This window comes from Rhamphochromis sp. 'chilingali', assembly GCF_963969265.1.
Source record: "Rhamphochromis sp. 'chilingali' genome assembly, chromosome: 4".
NCBI lineage: Eukaryota > Metazoa > Chordata > Actinopteri > Cichliformes > Cichlidae > Rhamphochromis > Rhamphochromis sp. 'chilingali'.
In genome coordinates, this window is record NC_137948.1 from 7,993,322 (window position 1) to 8,008,688 (window position 15,367).

At 38.6% G+C, this 15,367-nt stretch overlaps 1 protein-coding gene across 1 annotated transcript in view; it reads right to left on the reverse strand.

Moving 5' to 3' along the window:
- Positions 1-13,329: 13,329 nt before the first annotated feature.
- The window catches only part of dok7b (docking protein 7b), a 46,342-nt gene continuing 44,304 nt past the window's right edge, over positions 13,330-15,367 (reverse strand). The window contains exon 13 of the mRNA XM_080881436.1: positions 13,330-13,412. Within this exon, the coding sequence (XP_080737562.1) occupies positions 13,396-13,412 (17 nt within the window). The 3' untranslated portion in view covers positions 13,330-13,395. The remainder of the gene's footprint in view (positions 13,413-15,367) is intronic.

Sequence of the window (15,367 nt, forward strand, 5' to 3'; positions counted from 1 at the left end):
TATTTAGGCTATATATTTACATAAACAGATTGTTCATGATTTAAGACTTTCTGTTTCATGCACTCAGTTACAGTGATTGTGTGGTTTAGAGATATGGCAGGATTTAAAATTATGGTAATTTTTTAAAACTTGAGTTCTTCCAGGGCCATAAAAACTGAGATACAACCAAGGCTTAATGAGGACATGTTAGTGGTATAAAGCAAGTTGCGCTGCAGCCAGGTGTTCCTTCCAGCTCTAAACAGTAATGTCACCCTACAGTTACAGTTACACATTCAACACATTGTTTTTTCCTTGTCATTCCAGATGTCAGTACAGATACTCAACAAGTATCAGCAAGCACAAAAACTCTTTGTGTGCAGTTTTACAAAAACTTTTGCAAGTTTTCCGGTCTGTCTATGAGCTAAAGGTACAGTTGTTTTATTTTCCAGGGAGACAACAAATCTGAATGTGTGATAAGTTATGTCAATAACAGTGTTGAGGTCATTACTCAAAAAAAAAAAAAGATAGAGTACTCATGGGAGAAAGTAATTTGTTACACTGCTTGTTGCATCACTTCATCATTACTTGAAACACGCGGTCTCATAATTACCAGTTAACAATATAACCCTTACACTACAGTCCCGCAGTTAATGAAGTGCACCTTTAAACCAGTGGACTATATGTTATTGGAAAAAAGCACAAACTGAAGATTTAAAGCTTTCTAAAGAGCCGTTTGATGTGTTGCAAACAGCAGGGTGTATACCATCACAGCAGGTGGATCTGTAAATACTTTGAGCCCAACTTCACAATTGAGCAGGATGAATGTGGTAATTCAGAATGCTGCTCCTCCGTGGACCTGGATTGGGTTCCTTGTGTTATTTAGGAACATTTATCCTAATCTGATTAGGATTAGCTCAAAAGCAATGAATGATTAATGTAGATAAAGGAAAAAGAATCCTCCCACTCATCTATCCAAGAAAATAGCTTTGAAGGACAATATCACTCATTTAATGTCTACAGCGTCTGTAGTGTCGTGTCTATATCAAATGTATTTGGTTTTGTGTGGTGGTATGTGGTATATGTTGTTCTGTTCCCATTTACATGGCCACCTGGAATCCCATAGTCCTTTGTTTTCAGTGCCAGACTCCCTAGAGAACCACTTCACAGTTTTATTCCTATGTTTTTCTGGCACCTGGCGACACACCGGGATCCCTTTTTTCTACCTTTATTCTTAGTCTCCTCTTTTTAAATTCCAAGGGCAGGTTCATGGCTTATATGCTTTTACATGCATTGGGTGAATATGCTTCTCCTCTGTACATGAGAGCTGGGGATTTATTGAAACCCGAGCCTTGTAAAAAGGATCTGTTTGTGTAGGTGGCCAAATCCAAAACTGCTAATTCAAATATTTATGACTGATGTATTACTGATTGAAATTATGTTTTCAGAAAATCATCCCAGAGGTGCCTTAAAATGGCTTGTATTTGTATAGCGCTTTACTAGTCCCTAAGGACCCCAAAGTGCTTTACACATTCAGTCATCCACCCATTCACACACACATTCACACACAGGTGATGGCAAGCTACATTGTAGCCACAGCTGCCCTGGGACGCACTGACAGAGGCGAGGCTGCCGGAGACTGGCGCCACCGGGCCCTCTGACCACCACCAGTAGGCAATGGGTGAAGTATCTTGCCCAAGGACACAACGACCGATTACAAGACGAACTGCCAACTCTTGAGCCACGATCGCATAAGGAACAAGCTTAAAAACATTCATTGTTGTAATTACTCATTTTTGGCTTGGCCTTTTTGCCTAATTTACATTGTTTTCCACTGGCACTCATTAAGTAATTTATTCAAATAAACACTTAGTCAATTGTTCTGAAGCAAAAGAAAATGCAGGTTAATTGTATTAACTGTAGGCTACAAGTATTATTAATTATTGAAACATTCCAAAAAAAAGTTCCAAATGAATCTCAGAAGGCCAGTATTTAATTGAAAATCGTGTCGTGAAAATGAGGCTTTTCATTACCTCGTTCTAGCACACGATCCCAGAGAGTTATGTTTAGAAAAAAATGTAGCGTCCTTGAATTTACTGCTCAACGTTTGAAACCACGTTAATAGAACAGAATGTTTTTCCCTACAGCAATATAATCACAGAAATCTTAACAAAGTGAGAGACAGACAAAATAGTAGTAATGTTTTTACTACTTAAGCATTTTGTCATGTGTTGGGGCGATTGTGGCTCAAGAGTTGGGAGTTTGCCTTGTAATTGGAAGGTTGCTGGTTCGAGCCCCGGCTAGGACAGTCTTGCTCGTTGTGTCCTTGGGCAAGACACTTCACCCGTTGTCTACTGGTGGTGGTCAGAGGGCCCGGTGGTGCCAGTGTTCGGCAGCCTTGCCTCTGTCAGTGCGCCCCAGGGTGGCTGTGGCTGCCATCACCAGTGTGTGAATGGGTGGATGACTGAATGTGTAAAGCACTTTGGGGTCCTTAGGGACTAGTAGGGATAGCTCAGTAGGTAAAGTGGTCGCCCCATGATCGGAAGGTCGGCGGTTCGAATCCACTTAACGGCTACCCTGAGGTACCCCTGAGCAAGGTACCGTCCCTACACACTGCTCCCCGGGCGCCTGCTTAGTGGGCTGCCCACTGCTTCACTGAGTGAATGGGTCAAATGCAGAGAAAAACAAGTAATTTCCCCATGGGGATCAATAAAGTATCCATTATTATTATTATTATTATTAGTAAAGCGCTATACAAATACAGGCCATTTACCATTTAGTGTGGGAAGCATAGTGCCATTTGCAACTTAAAGGCACATAATTTATTAAGAAAGTCACTATCTCTCTTCATCAACAGGGTGAATGAGGCTTTTACATAACCTGACAAAATTCAGCAAAACACCTAAGGAGACTTGAAGGTGAGTTTAGGGATGTCTGCTAGATAAGAAAGACTGAGACATAGAAGATAGCTCGTTTTACATGGCATGTAGAGTCAGAAGCCCAAATAAATGTCACGATCAAAGTTAGGACAAAGTAAAAGGTAAACTAAAATTAACCAACAAAAAAGTACATAAAGTAAAATGTGATGCGTAGTTACAGATTAAAATTTCAAATTATAGTGAAGTGTAGTTCAGGCCACCGTGTATCTACAATATTGACCGTCATTGGCAGAGTGTCCCGTTCCTGTTCTGGATTCAAGTATTTTTAATTATGTGTGTGTATTTCACTATTAATGTTTGTAGCTGTGTCTCACTAATATTAACCTTTCACATCAGCTCTGTATGAAACTATTTTCTATGAAGACAAAATATTTCCAACTCCCTGTTGCTTTCAGCTGGCTAAACAGAGGAAAGCGTTTACTCCAAAAATTTAGAGTAAAATCAGAAATAAAAGTATTTATTGAAAAGACATAAATTTTCACTCTTTAGCCTTAAAAGCCTTCAGATTCAAGGTCAAAGGTCAAGCTCTGTGAAAATCTTGTAAATACAGGTTAGAATTAGGTACTGTAGGTTTTTCAGAATGATACCATGGGGGCATCTACTAGAAGGCTGAGGGGTAACACTGGCAGAGAGTATTTATTTAGGAAATGATAACAGGTTGCACAATGTATAAAGTTAGAAGATCAATATAATATAGTGCTTAAGTAAAGGTGCCTTTTAATACAATTTTTTGCATTTACTCTTTAGAGGGAAATACTGTACTTTTCACTGCATTTCATTTATCTAACAGCTTTGTTATTAATTACTTTAAAAATTAAGATTTATGTGCAAAAAACATGTGGAAACAAAAAAACAATATGATGTTGTGTTGCGGATTAAAAAACCTATAGTTTATAAAACAAAGTTTATAGTTTATTATAGCAAAGCTGAAATGTTAGCTTAAGTAATCAATCTGACAAATGAAAAAATCATTCCACATTTTTCACTATTTGTAAATCTGCTATTATTTGTCACTGGAGAAAATAATGAGCAGATTAGTCCATGATTTGTTTTTTAAAGAAATAACAATCATTAAGGACATACTTTTACATACTATGTACTTTCATAGTAAAATCAATTATATAATGATATCCACTGATCAGGAATTGCATTTAACCACCTAACATTGCCTTCCTAATATTGTGCTTGACCACCAAAACAGCCCTGACCTGTCAAGGTATGGACTCGACTAGACTCCTGAAGGTGCGCTGTGATATCTGGCACCAAGATGTTAGCAACAGTTCTGTAGGTGGCGTGGCCTCAATGAACTTGTTTGTCCAGCGCATCCCACAGATGCTCCATTGGAATGAGATGTGGGGAACACCTCAAACTCACTGATGTTCTCCTCAAACCGTTTGTGAACCATTTTGCACTGTTGAAGGGCTCATTGTGTTGCTGAAAGAGGCCACAGCCATCAGTTAATATCATATCTATGAAAGGGTGCACGTGGTTTGCAGCAATATTCGGGTAGGTGATACTTGTCAAAGCAACATCCACATGGATGGCCAAAGTTTCCTAGCACAGCATCGCCCAAACCATCACACTACCCTGACTGGATTGTGATCTCTCCATACTGCATCCTGGTGCCAGGTGTTCCCCAGGGAAATAACACACATGCACCTGGAAATCCACATGATTTAAAAGAAAATGTGATTCATCAAACTCCATTGTTCATTGCTCATATGCCCATTGTTCTTTGCTTGGACCGCTGTTAATAGATACTGACAACTGCAGACCGGGAACACCCCAGAAGAGCTGCAGTTTTGGAGATGCTCTGCCTCAGTCGTCGAGCCATCACAATTGGCTCTTGCCGAACTCACTCAAATCCTTGCGGTTGCCCATTTTTCCTTTTTCTAACACATTACATCTGCCAACAAAATTTTTACTTGCTTCCTAATATATCCCACCCACTGACAGGTGCTGTGATGAGATAATCTTTGTTATTCAACTCACCTGTCAGTGATCATAATGTTTTGCCTGATTTGTGTACACAGAGCCAGTCACAGAGCCATTTTTATGCATTAAGTACTTTTAATAGCTTAAACCCAGGAAATTGATCAATTTTCTCCTCTTATGAGCTGACTTAATGTCATTAATGTCAGGACATCTGTCACATTGTTCTACTTCCCTGCTGGCAGCCGTGTGACTGCACTGGGATCCTCCAAAGAGTTTTTGAAGGATTTATTTTAATTACAAACCATAACATATGCATGGTGTCAAAAACATCCTATGGCACACCTGGGCTTACCTTATATCACATCGTTTGGTAACCACTGTTCTAATCCACACTGATTTAATAGAACTTATCACTTATTATTTGCTCTTATGCAACACTTGGATGTGAATCTTTAACACTATGTCCAGTGTATCAGTACGAAAAACGAAATCATAAAAACAAAACACTGTAGGTGTTAAAAAACAGCAGTTGTGGGATCAACACCCTGATCAACAGAAATATTCTCGGCTGTCTGTCTGGGTCTGTGCTGGTTTCAACACAAGCAGCAGGATCTCTCAGATAACAAGAGAAATCACATTTTCTCTCTTAGGTCTGTTGCCCCAGGCCTTAGCTGGTCTTTGAGAAATAGATTGCTGTGGACAAAGACGCTCTTTGCGAGCAATAGTCTACTGCGTTTGGCTGTCTCTGCTTGTTGTGTCAGCTTTGAATGCATCCTCGTGTCCACAGCAGTAAAGACATTTGGCACTGGTCAACGGGCATCACACACACAGAAAGAGAGCAAAAAACAACTTCTTATATAGTTGTGGAAAAATTTTGAAACACTCAGTGAAAAAAAATACTAAATACTGACAAAACTTGTAAGGTAATACTCATATAAATTGGCCATAAAACCAACATAATAATTAGAAATTATATGTGTGCAAAGCATTTCACAAAAGCAAGACAAGAGCTATATTATTTACATTAGCAAAATCACTCAATTAAGAAAAATACAAAACCAAAATAAAAAGATATCCAACAGTAAGATTAAACATAAACAGTGTACATTTATTGTACATGCCTGCAGTTGTAAAACTACACTGGTATAGAATTAAGACAGTTATCAGAACATAAATTATTGTGATTTTTCTCTCTCCAACCCTCAAAATGACAAAATAAGGATACTCTTACAACATAAACTGGGTCATTTACGTGCCTCTTTTGTCTTTCTTTTTCCTTTCCCCGATCAACTGTCATCCATCTCCTTTCCAGCTGATCTATACTGTCCTTCTTCCTTTCTCTCCTGTCTGTACACAAAGCAGTGCCCCCAGGAAATAAATCTGTAAGTGAAGGTTTGCTTTGAAAATTAACGTCTCTTATTGAATCAAATGAAGCATGGACTCAGGGAGGAAGGAAAAGGTCAGCAGACTGAGAACATTTAATGAATATTGAATCCACCATTTTCTCTCTTTTTTTAACAAACACACACACACAAATAGGGGCAGGAAAACACGTGCATATAAGTAAAGATATGTATTCAGCATCAGAATGTTCACAATCTTTTTCACTGTTATGATATCTTCTCATCTCAAAAAGCACTCTTACATCTATTCTGACAAACATGACAAACATTGTTCTCTTGTGAGTCATGCTTGCTGGCTTTCACATCATCAGTGAAATCATCGCAAAGAAAATGCTAACTATTGAAATTCAGGGAAAGAATGTAAACTTTTAAAAGACAATAACAACTGAAATACTTTGTATGCTATATGTCATAGTTCTGCCTCCTAACATCATCCCACTTCTGTCATGTTTACGGCTGAACACATCTGACCAGTAAAAAAATATCTAAGCATCTGCAGTCCCTCTGTGTTTATATTAATCGGCTTCACAGGCAGAACTGATACAGCACATGCTATTCTTTCTGTTTCATCATTACAGATGTAGCATTAGTTTTCATTAATTGTGGCCCACTGTGTGAAATTTAAAAAAAAAATTCACTAAGATACCATATAATAATAATAATAATAAACTTTATTTATAAAGCACACTTAAAAACCAAGGGTATGCCAAGGTGCTTAACAAGTAAAATAGAGTATAGGAGGAGGATAATAGAAATAGGACCAAAGCAAGTACTAAATATGCAAGCAGATAACTGTCACTAATACATAGGAAAGCAACAGGTACAGAGCAAACAAGAATTTAAATGAGCATAAAAGTGTGATATAAAATCATAAAAGAAATATTAACTAGAGGGAAAGGCAAGATTGAATAAGTGGGTTTTTAATCGTGATTTGAACAGTGCAATGGAATCAGATGCGCGGAGGTCGAGAGGAATGGTGTTCCACAGTACCGGGGCAGCCAGAGCAAACGCACGGTCACCCCGAGACTTCAGTCGAGATCTGGGTTGGGTCAGAAGTAGTTGAGTGGCAGATCTGAGTGTTCTAGCAGGAGTATGTGGTTTGAGAAGTTCGCTAAGATAACTTGGCGCTAATTTATTAATAGTTTTGAAAGTAAGAAGTAATATTTTAAATTGAATACGGTACTTTATGGGCAGCCAATGCAGGCTAGCTAGGACAGGGGTAATATGGCAAAATTTCCTGGTACCTGTTAAAAGGCGGGCTGCTGCATTTTGGACTGTTTGCAGTCTAAGAAGAAGAGAAGAGGGAAGACCATAGTACAAGGAGTTACAATAATCCAACCTGGAGGTCACAAAAGCGTGAATAAGCTTCTCCAGGTCCTCATGCGGAATATAATGCCTAGCCTTAGAGATAAGGCGCAGTTGGTGGAAGCTAGATCTCACTACAGCAGACACTTGCTTATCGAGTTTGAGCGAGCTATCCAGCAGTACACCCAAGTTACTGACATAGTCACAAGAAAAACTAGCAAAGGAACCCAGGGCAGCACAGAGTTGGGCACGAGGGATTTTACTGTTGAACACCACAATCTCAGTCTTCTTATCATTTAAAACGAGGGAATTACTCAGGAACCATTCTTTGACCTCCCGCATGCATTCTTGGTATTCCTCTGCTACGATCTGGTGTTGCATACTTCATGTATTTAAATATTTCAATAGGTTAGTTTTGTTGTTGTGTTTTTTAGATACACTGGGTGGTTTCTCAGCAGACAGGCCCTTTTCTATTCACTGTATAGTAATATAACTTTTTTCTCTTGTTGTCAGGGGGAAAAAACAAAACATCAAAACTCAAAGTCTCGATTGCTAATTGTACTGACAGACAACAGACAAAGGATTTAATTAAGGTTGGAATCAAAAGATTCAAGGTTCAACATTCCAGACTTTTTATTATCATTATGCAATCAAAAAGAAATTAAGGCAATTACAGCTTTTATGCGAACAAAATCATATTCTTGTGTTTACTCATTATATTCTTATTAAAAAGAAAGAACGAAAGAAAAAAGGAGAAATCATAACAACAGAGATAGGAAAGATAATAACATTTAAAAACAAAACACCCGATTGACCCTGGAATTGTAGACATCCATGTCCATTTTATTGTGGAGGTTTAGATTCTTTATATTGATGAAAACTTTAAACCTAACCTTTACGAATTATTTTATCTGCAGTTTGCTTTTTTTTCTATCTTTCTATCTTTGATAACATCAGTGTTAACCATCAACAAACGTTCATAACTAGTATGCTAATTCTTAATCTTGTAATTTGTTTTTGAGGAAATGTTTTCTTCATGTTGTGTTTGTCTGCAGCACATACACCGTCTGTAAACCTGGATAACAAACCATCCTTATCAGCACTTACATTTATGGTTAGTTTAACTTTTTGCTCATTTGGGTGTCACACTGATCCTTTCCTATACTGTATGTCTGAAGTTTTGTCAACTCATTCGTCAAACAAGGCCTTGCTAAACAGATTTTATGTCTGTATATAACATGGAGGCATAAAGTTATTGCAATCACAGAGAAAACTCTCCTAAAACTCTGAGAAAATTCCCACTCTCCCTTCATTGGTCCTTAACCAATTACTTTACCCTTACAATGGCTCCAGGAATAGTTTATCCATAATAGTGTACCAAGCTGGAGCTGAAATTTAAAAAGTGAAATATGGCTTAAATAACAGCATTTGCTGGTGTAAATGAATTGAGTTTTTCAGATCAGTGAAGCTGATTGTATGGTGGAAGGACACATTACTGGCAGCACTTTACATGTTAGTACATGTGCTATTAGTGGCACCTCAACCACATCCATTTTTAAATTTCACGCTGACATTTCAGGCTGGAAACTACATCAATGATGTCAGAGGTTGCGGGCCAACACTGACAAGCTGAACATTCCAACAAAACAGGTTTTATTTTACTCAAAATGAGAACAAACAAAGCTCTGCACTGCAGACATGAGGAAAAATCCATATCGCAGATTTTATGTATCAGCCAGTGTCTAAAGTTAGCACAGACATTTCTGAATTACTTTAATGCAATTTGCTATAAATAGGCAGTAGGCACCAGTAGAAATGGAGAGGAAGTCTGCAATAACAACAAGTAACAGGAAAGAGGACATGATGATGGCTCAAATAGTAACAAATATATGAAAAACAAAATAAAAGCCCAAAATATAATGTGGTATAGTTCCATACATGATTCATGTCATTGAATTAGCTGCAGTTGCTTTACAACAGAGCTCTCATTTATATGGAGCTATGCAGATGAAGAAGAGACAGTCCAACAACATTTTGAACATGAGTCCTGCTCAGACAGAATGCACCAGGTGCTGTGCTTGGACACAGACATCTGGCAAATTTGCACAAGATCTGCTTCATAGTACAAAGATTGCTGCAAATGCCAACCAAGATGGGGGTTTTGCACTCCCCTTTTTTGTCTTTTGGGTTGTCTTACTCATCTTTTTCAAAAGCTCAGGTTTGGCTGGTACAGAGAAAATCAGATGAAAGACAAATGCTGACTTTGAACATGTTTCACTAAATATGCATCTGATGTGCATGTATGGACTGCATGACAATAATTCAATCATTCTTTTCAGTTGAACCTAAATAAAATTCATTAAACTTCATGTAGAGTGCTGTGCAAAATCTTGAGTTGCCTTTATTTTCATTATATCTTGCATCCAAAGAGCCAGAATTTCTTGCAAGTTTATTTATTAGCTCTCCATGTTTTCTGATGGTCTTTCAAAGTTTTTCTTTGGATGTTGCCCGCTTTCTAACTTGTGTTTTATTTGTTTGTTTGTTTGTTTGTTTGTTTCTTAAGCCCTAACCCTAACCTCCATCTGTGGGGAAAGAGCGAGACACCTGCCTGTCCCCTGTGCTCTGGAAGAGGGACCCTAGAACACCTCCTTAGCAGCTGCCCAAGGGCCCTGGCCGATGGTTGGTATCGTTGGCGGCACGACCAGGTGCTCAGAGTAGTTGCTGAAAAGATTGCCTCAGCAATCAGCACCAGCAAGCATCATCATGCTCCGAGGAAGGTAATCTCTTTTATTAAGGCTGGAGAGAAACCCCAGGTGCGCCCACATTTGACAACTGGCCTCCTCAACACAGCCTCTGATTGGCAGCTACAGGCTGACCTGGGTAAACAACTAAAGTTCCCTCAGAACATTGCAAAAACATCACTCCGGCCAGACATGATAATTATTTCTGAGGCCTCAAAACAGCTGATCATGCTGGAACTCACAGTGCCCTGGGAAGAGCGGATTGAAGAGGCCAATGAAAGGAAACGAGGAAAGTACCAGGAACTAGTGCAGGAGTGCAGGGGAAGGGGCTGGAAGACTTTCTATGAGCCCATAGAAGTGGGTTGTAGGGGCTTTGCAGGACGATCACTCTGCAAAGTCCTAGGCCGGCTGGGCGTGGCTGGGGCAGCCAAGAAGAGAGCCATCCAGGCTGTGAGTGAAGCGGCAGAGAAAGCCACAAGGTGGCTGTGGATCAAGAGGGCTGATCCGTGGGTAGCTACTGGTACACAAGTCGGGGCCTGATCACCACCGGCTGGGTTGCCTGGGCGAGGGTGTATGATGTTGTGAGACCCGAAACACCTGATGACCCTAGGATACATCACTGAAGATGCGTACCAGTGCATCCAGGAGATGTGTCTTTATAGTATAGCCACTTAAAACTGCTCTATTAATCATTCAAGCATATAAAGGCACTTAACTCAAGAGATGAACCCGTGATTTGTCAACCTAGCAAATAACCAATTTTAAGTTGTGTCTTTAGCCACTTTTTTACTGGCAGCCTGTCACAAAAACATATTATTTATTCCCATTCCTTTAGTAATTTTATTTTTTTTTTTAAAGAGAGAGAGAGAATAAACATATTTGACAGACATAGAGTCGTATTTTGTCTTCTACCAACAAGGTGATTCCTAAAAAGCTACTAACTGAAAACTTCGCATATCTCAGGATGGTGTGTAGTGTGTCCTTTTGAGGAAATTGGACAAGTGGGGGACAAAAGAAGTAGTGGCAGATGAACAGTATCTGAATATTATTAAGAAATAGGAATAACTGGCACAAGACGTGAGCGATACATCTGGACCTTGAGTTGATTCGTCTGTGCTTTGCTGAAGTCTCATCAGAAATGGCCTCAGTGGAAGGGTGGCTGAAACAGCGAGAAAAGCCTCACGTAACAGTGGCAGTTTTCTTGGTTCTCAGGAGGATATGAACACAAAGTTGTTTTGTTTTCTTGTTTTTTGTTTTTAATTGTCAGAGGTTTCAATAAACACAATTTTCAATTATTTCATGGTTTCAGCTTTACAGGGTTAAAGTTCAGGCTTTGCTGAAGAATAAAGGCCGTCATACTAAATATCGACTTTTAGGCTTATTAGAATTGGCCAAATTTTTTTTTTGCTTTATATACTTTTTTCCGTGATTGCTTGAACATATTTTAAAACATTTCTCCACCTCTTTCCCATTTTCATAATGAAGCGTGGCTCAAGTGTTTTGCACAGCACAGCAAGTTATCTTTATGTAGCACAAACTGACTCAGCAATATAGTCTTTTAATTTAGACATCGTTGAGGTTAAGATTCTTTTTTTATTTCATTTTCACCTCCTACAACAGGATTCAAAATAAAGATGAAAATCCAAGTAAATTTCTTTTCCAGAGAATGTGAAAAGAGCTGCTAAATCAAAGGGTTCATCTGGTTTGCATAGAGTGATAATTAAAAGAAAAATATATAATTAAAAACAAATAGCGGGGGGAATTAACTCTATTTGTTTTCTCTGTCAGCAAACGTAGTTGAAATTTCAGTAGCCATTAAATATGCATTAACACTTAACAACAGTTTTTACTTCACCAAGAGTTATTTAGAAAAGCATACTATATAGGACACTGGGTATTGTTCATATATAAGAAAATTATTGCCAGCTCTGTTGAAACAACCTTGAAATAGTTGTCGACAGATTTTAATATGTTGAAAGTTTTGTTGATGAGGAGCTTTTCCAAGCAGAGCTATACTCCACACTAATGCGATGCCTGCTCCTGTTGTTCTCTGTGGTTGTATTAGCACAAGTAATAAGATAATCGAAGCCTGTTTATTGCAGTGGCTTGGTCTTAACGACTGTGTTTGTTTCAGGTCACTGATTGAATATACTCTTTATTTCATTATGACTTTCCTTAACACCCACAAGACATCGAGCCCCGCTGATCAAATGTCTGCTAACTGAGAGTTTTTCCCTTTTTTGTCGTTTCCTTTCTCCTTTTTGCTTTCTCCATTTTTCAGTTTGTGCTTCACTTGTTTCACTCTTCTTTTTCTCCTGTGTCTCACTGCTTTCATACAACATCTCAAACAATTTCTGTCTTTCCACCTAATGGAAGCTGAAGGGAGACAAAATGATGCCATCATCAAGCATGCTTTATATAACAGTCGTGCCACTGTGGCGCTCCTTGTTGTGACACAGCTTCCCACTGGCCTAATGTCTCTCTCCCCTTCTTGAGTTACCTCTCCAGGGACTTTTGCCAGAGTTGGGCCAGAAATTCTGGCCCAGTGTCATATTTTTTAATCTATAGACATATTGTCTTTGTGCACTGTTTAAAAAAAAAGATAAAATGTCAAGGCAAGAGTATATTTTGAATCATTTTTCATTTGATTTTTCTCTTGTGACTGCTGTTGACTTTACTAAGAGTTTTGGCAACTTGATTTTCTTGCTTATTTAATTACAATACTCCTGTTTGCATCTCATTTGACACGTTTTTACAGGAGCACACATGCTTTTTTTCCCCAAACTATCACAAAGCTGCACACAGAGAGAAACAGAGACCATTCATACATGCCTGTGCCCATATGGCCGATTTCATATTATTCAATTTTCAGTTCAATTAAAGAGAGCAACAGAGAAAGTGAGAGAGAGAGAGACAAATCACAACAACAGTCACCTCCAGATGCTTTATATTTTAAGGTACAGATCCTAGAATATTAGGGAGAAAATCCAACAATCAAACGAGACCCTTTGAGGAAGCACTTGACGACAGTGGGAAGGAAAAACTCCACTTCAATAGGAAGAATCCTCCTGCAGAACTGGGCTAAGGGAGGGGCAGTCATCTGGCACGACAGGCTGTGGATGATATGAGGAAGCCAGAATAACAGACAGACTGTAAACAGAGCCAGAGATTCATGATTACATGCAGTGTGGTGTGGAAGCACATAGTGACTGAAAAAGGTCCACCCACTGTATCATGGGAAGCCCTCAGTAGCCACGACCTATTGCAGCATTACTCATTCAGGTTCACTTGATCCAACCCTGACTATATGCTTTATCAAAAAGGAACATTTTAACCCTAATCTTTAAAGTAGAGAGGGTGTCTGTCTCAGTGAATCCAAACTGGGAGCTGGTTTCACAGAAAAGGAGTCTGAAAGTGAAGGCTCTGCCTCCCATTCTACTTTTAAATATCCTGGAACCACAAGTAAACCAGAAGTCTGCACGGGAAGTGCTCCACTGGGGCAATATGGTACTATGACATCTTTAAGATGGATGGTACCTGATTATACAAGACCTTAACACAAGGATTTTAAAATTGATTCTGGATTTAACAGGGAGCCATTAAAGAGAAGCCAATATGGAAGAAATTGGCTCTCTTTTTCCAGTCCCTGTCAGTATTCTCATTGCAGCATTTTGGATCAATAATAACGAATTACAATAGCCAGCCTAACAGTTATAATCATTGAACATTTTCTCTTTGAATTATGGGAAGAAACTAGAGACACTCAGATAAAACTTGCACAAGGCATAGACTCTTACTTCAGTGCAACAGCACAAACCGTTCTTGCTAAAAATTTACCAACAAAATAGAAAGGAAGAGAAAGTTTAGTTATTTATTCATCAGTTAACTCACTCAAACATTGCTCACTGAGTGTGCACAGATGCATATGGGGATGCTGCAGGTGAGGTAGACCACTGTGATGGGACAGAGAATGAAAAGTATACTTTTTTTGCAATTTTCTGATATTTTTACTGGGTGGTGTTGACCTTTCATGCTAGCCAGCTGTCCATTGGCAGGTAGACAGATTAATTAAGTGCGGCTCAATCAGTAGCAGATTCCTGGTGGACATTTCTGCTCATTAAATACCAACGCCTGTTAGCTGTAGAAGCTGTAAATAGAGATTAAAAACAAAAAAATGCTGAGAGAGAAATAAGGGCTGAAAATTTCAAGAACGTTTTGATTCTTTTTTTAGTTTCTTACATATGTAAATGAACACCAACTGATGAAAGTAAAGAGTTATAACAGCCAAATTATTCTAACTATGAATTAATTTGGTTCATCAAAAGGGGTACATAGTTTGTAGAAACGCCGTTTGATTAACAGTGCTCTAAATGGGTGCTAAAAATGTTTTAACCTGAAAGGATATTTATTGAACATTTGTCTGACTTTGTTTTTCACATTTTATACAACCGGGTAGGAAATTGCAATTAAATCCAGGCATGAATACATCAGCATTCATCAAACATTAGATGCTTCAGCTTTCTGCCTCTGTTCCTCTTTTTATATGCACCCTCTAATTTTGCTTGTAAGTTTGATCCATTATTGCATGAATATTCTGTTGTTGTGTTGTGGCAATGATTCTTACTTTATGCACTGAACCCTGCAAAATCACAGAAACATCTGTTTATTTGCTTTTGGCAGGCTGTGTCTTCAAATTTCAATATATGCACATGTAAATCTTTTCATTTTTAGATGATCAAATTGACACAGACCACTAACTTTTAAACACTAATGTCTACATTCTGTTGGGAATATGACTGGATTCATCCTGAAGGACTGTGTTAGATTTCTGATCAAATGACTGTGTGATTTGTTTTGGACTTTTGATGCCGCCTGTGAGATGCTGCATAGCACGCGCCCACAAACCCATTATTGTTTTTCTCTCTCCCAGCCTCACTTCACTTCAATTCAGTTTCAGCTGGATCAGATTTATTGACAATAAAGTTCTGAAACAATTTTATCAAGAAGTGCAGTATAATGTGTTTCTGTCTCACTTTTTTTGTCCTCACAGTTTAATATAGTCTAACTG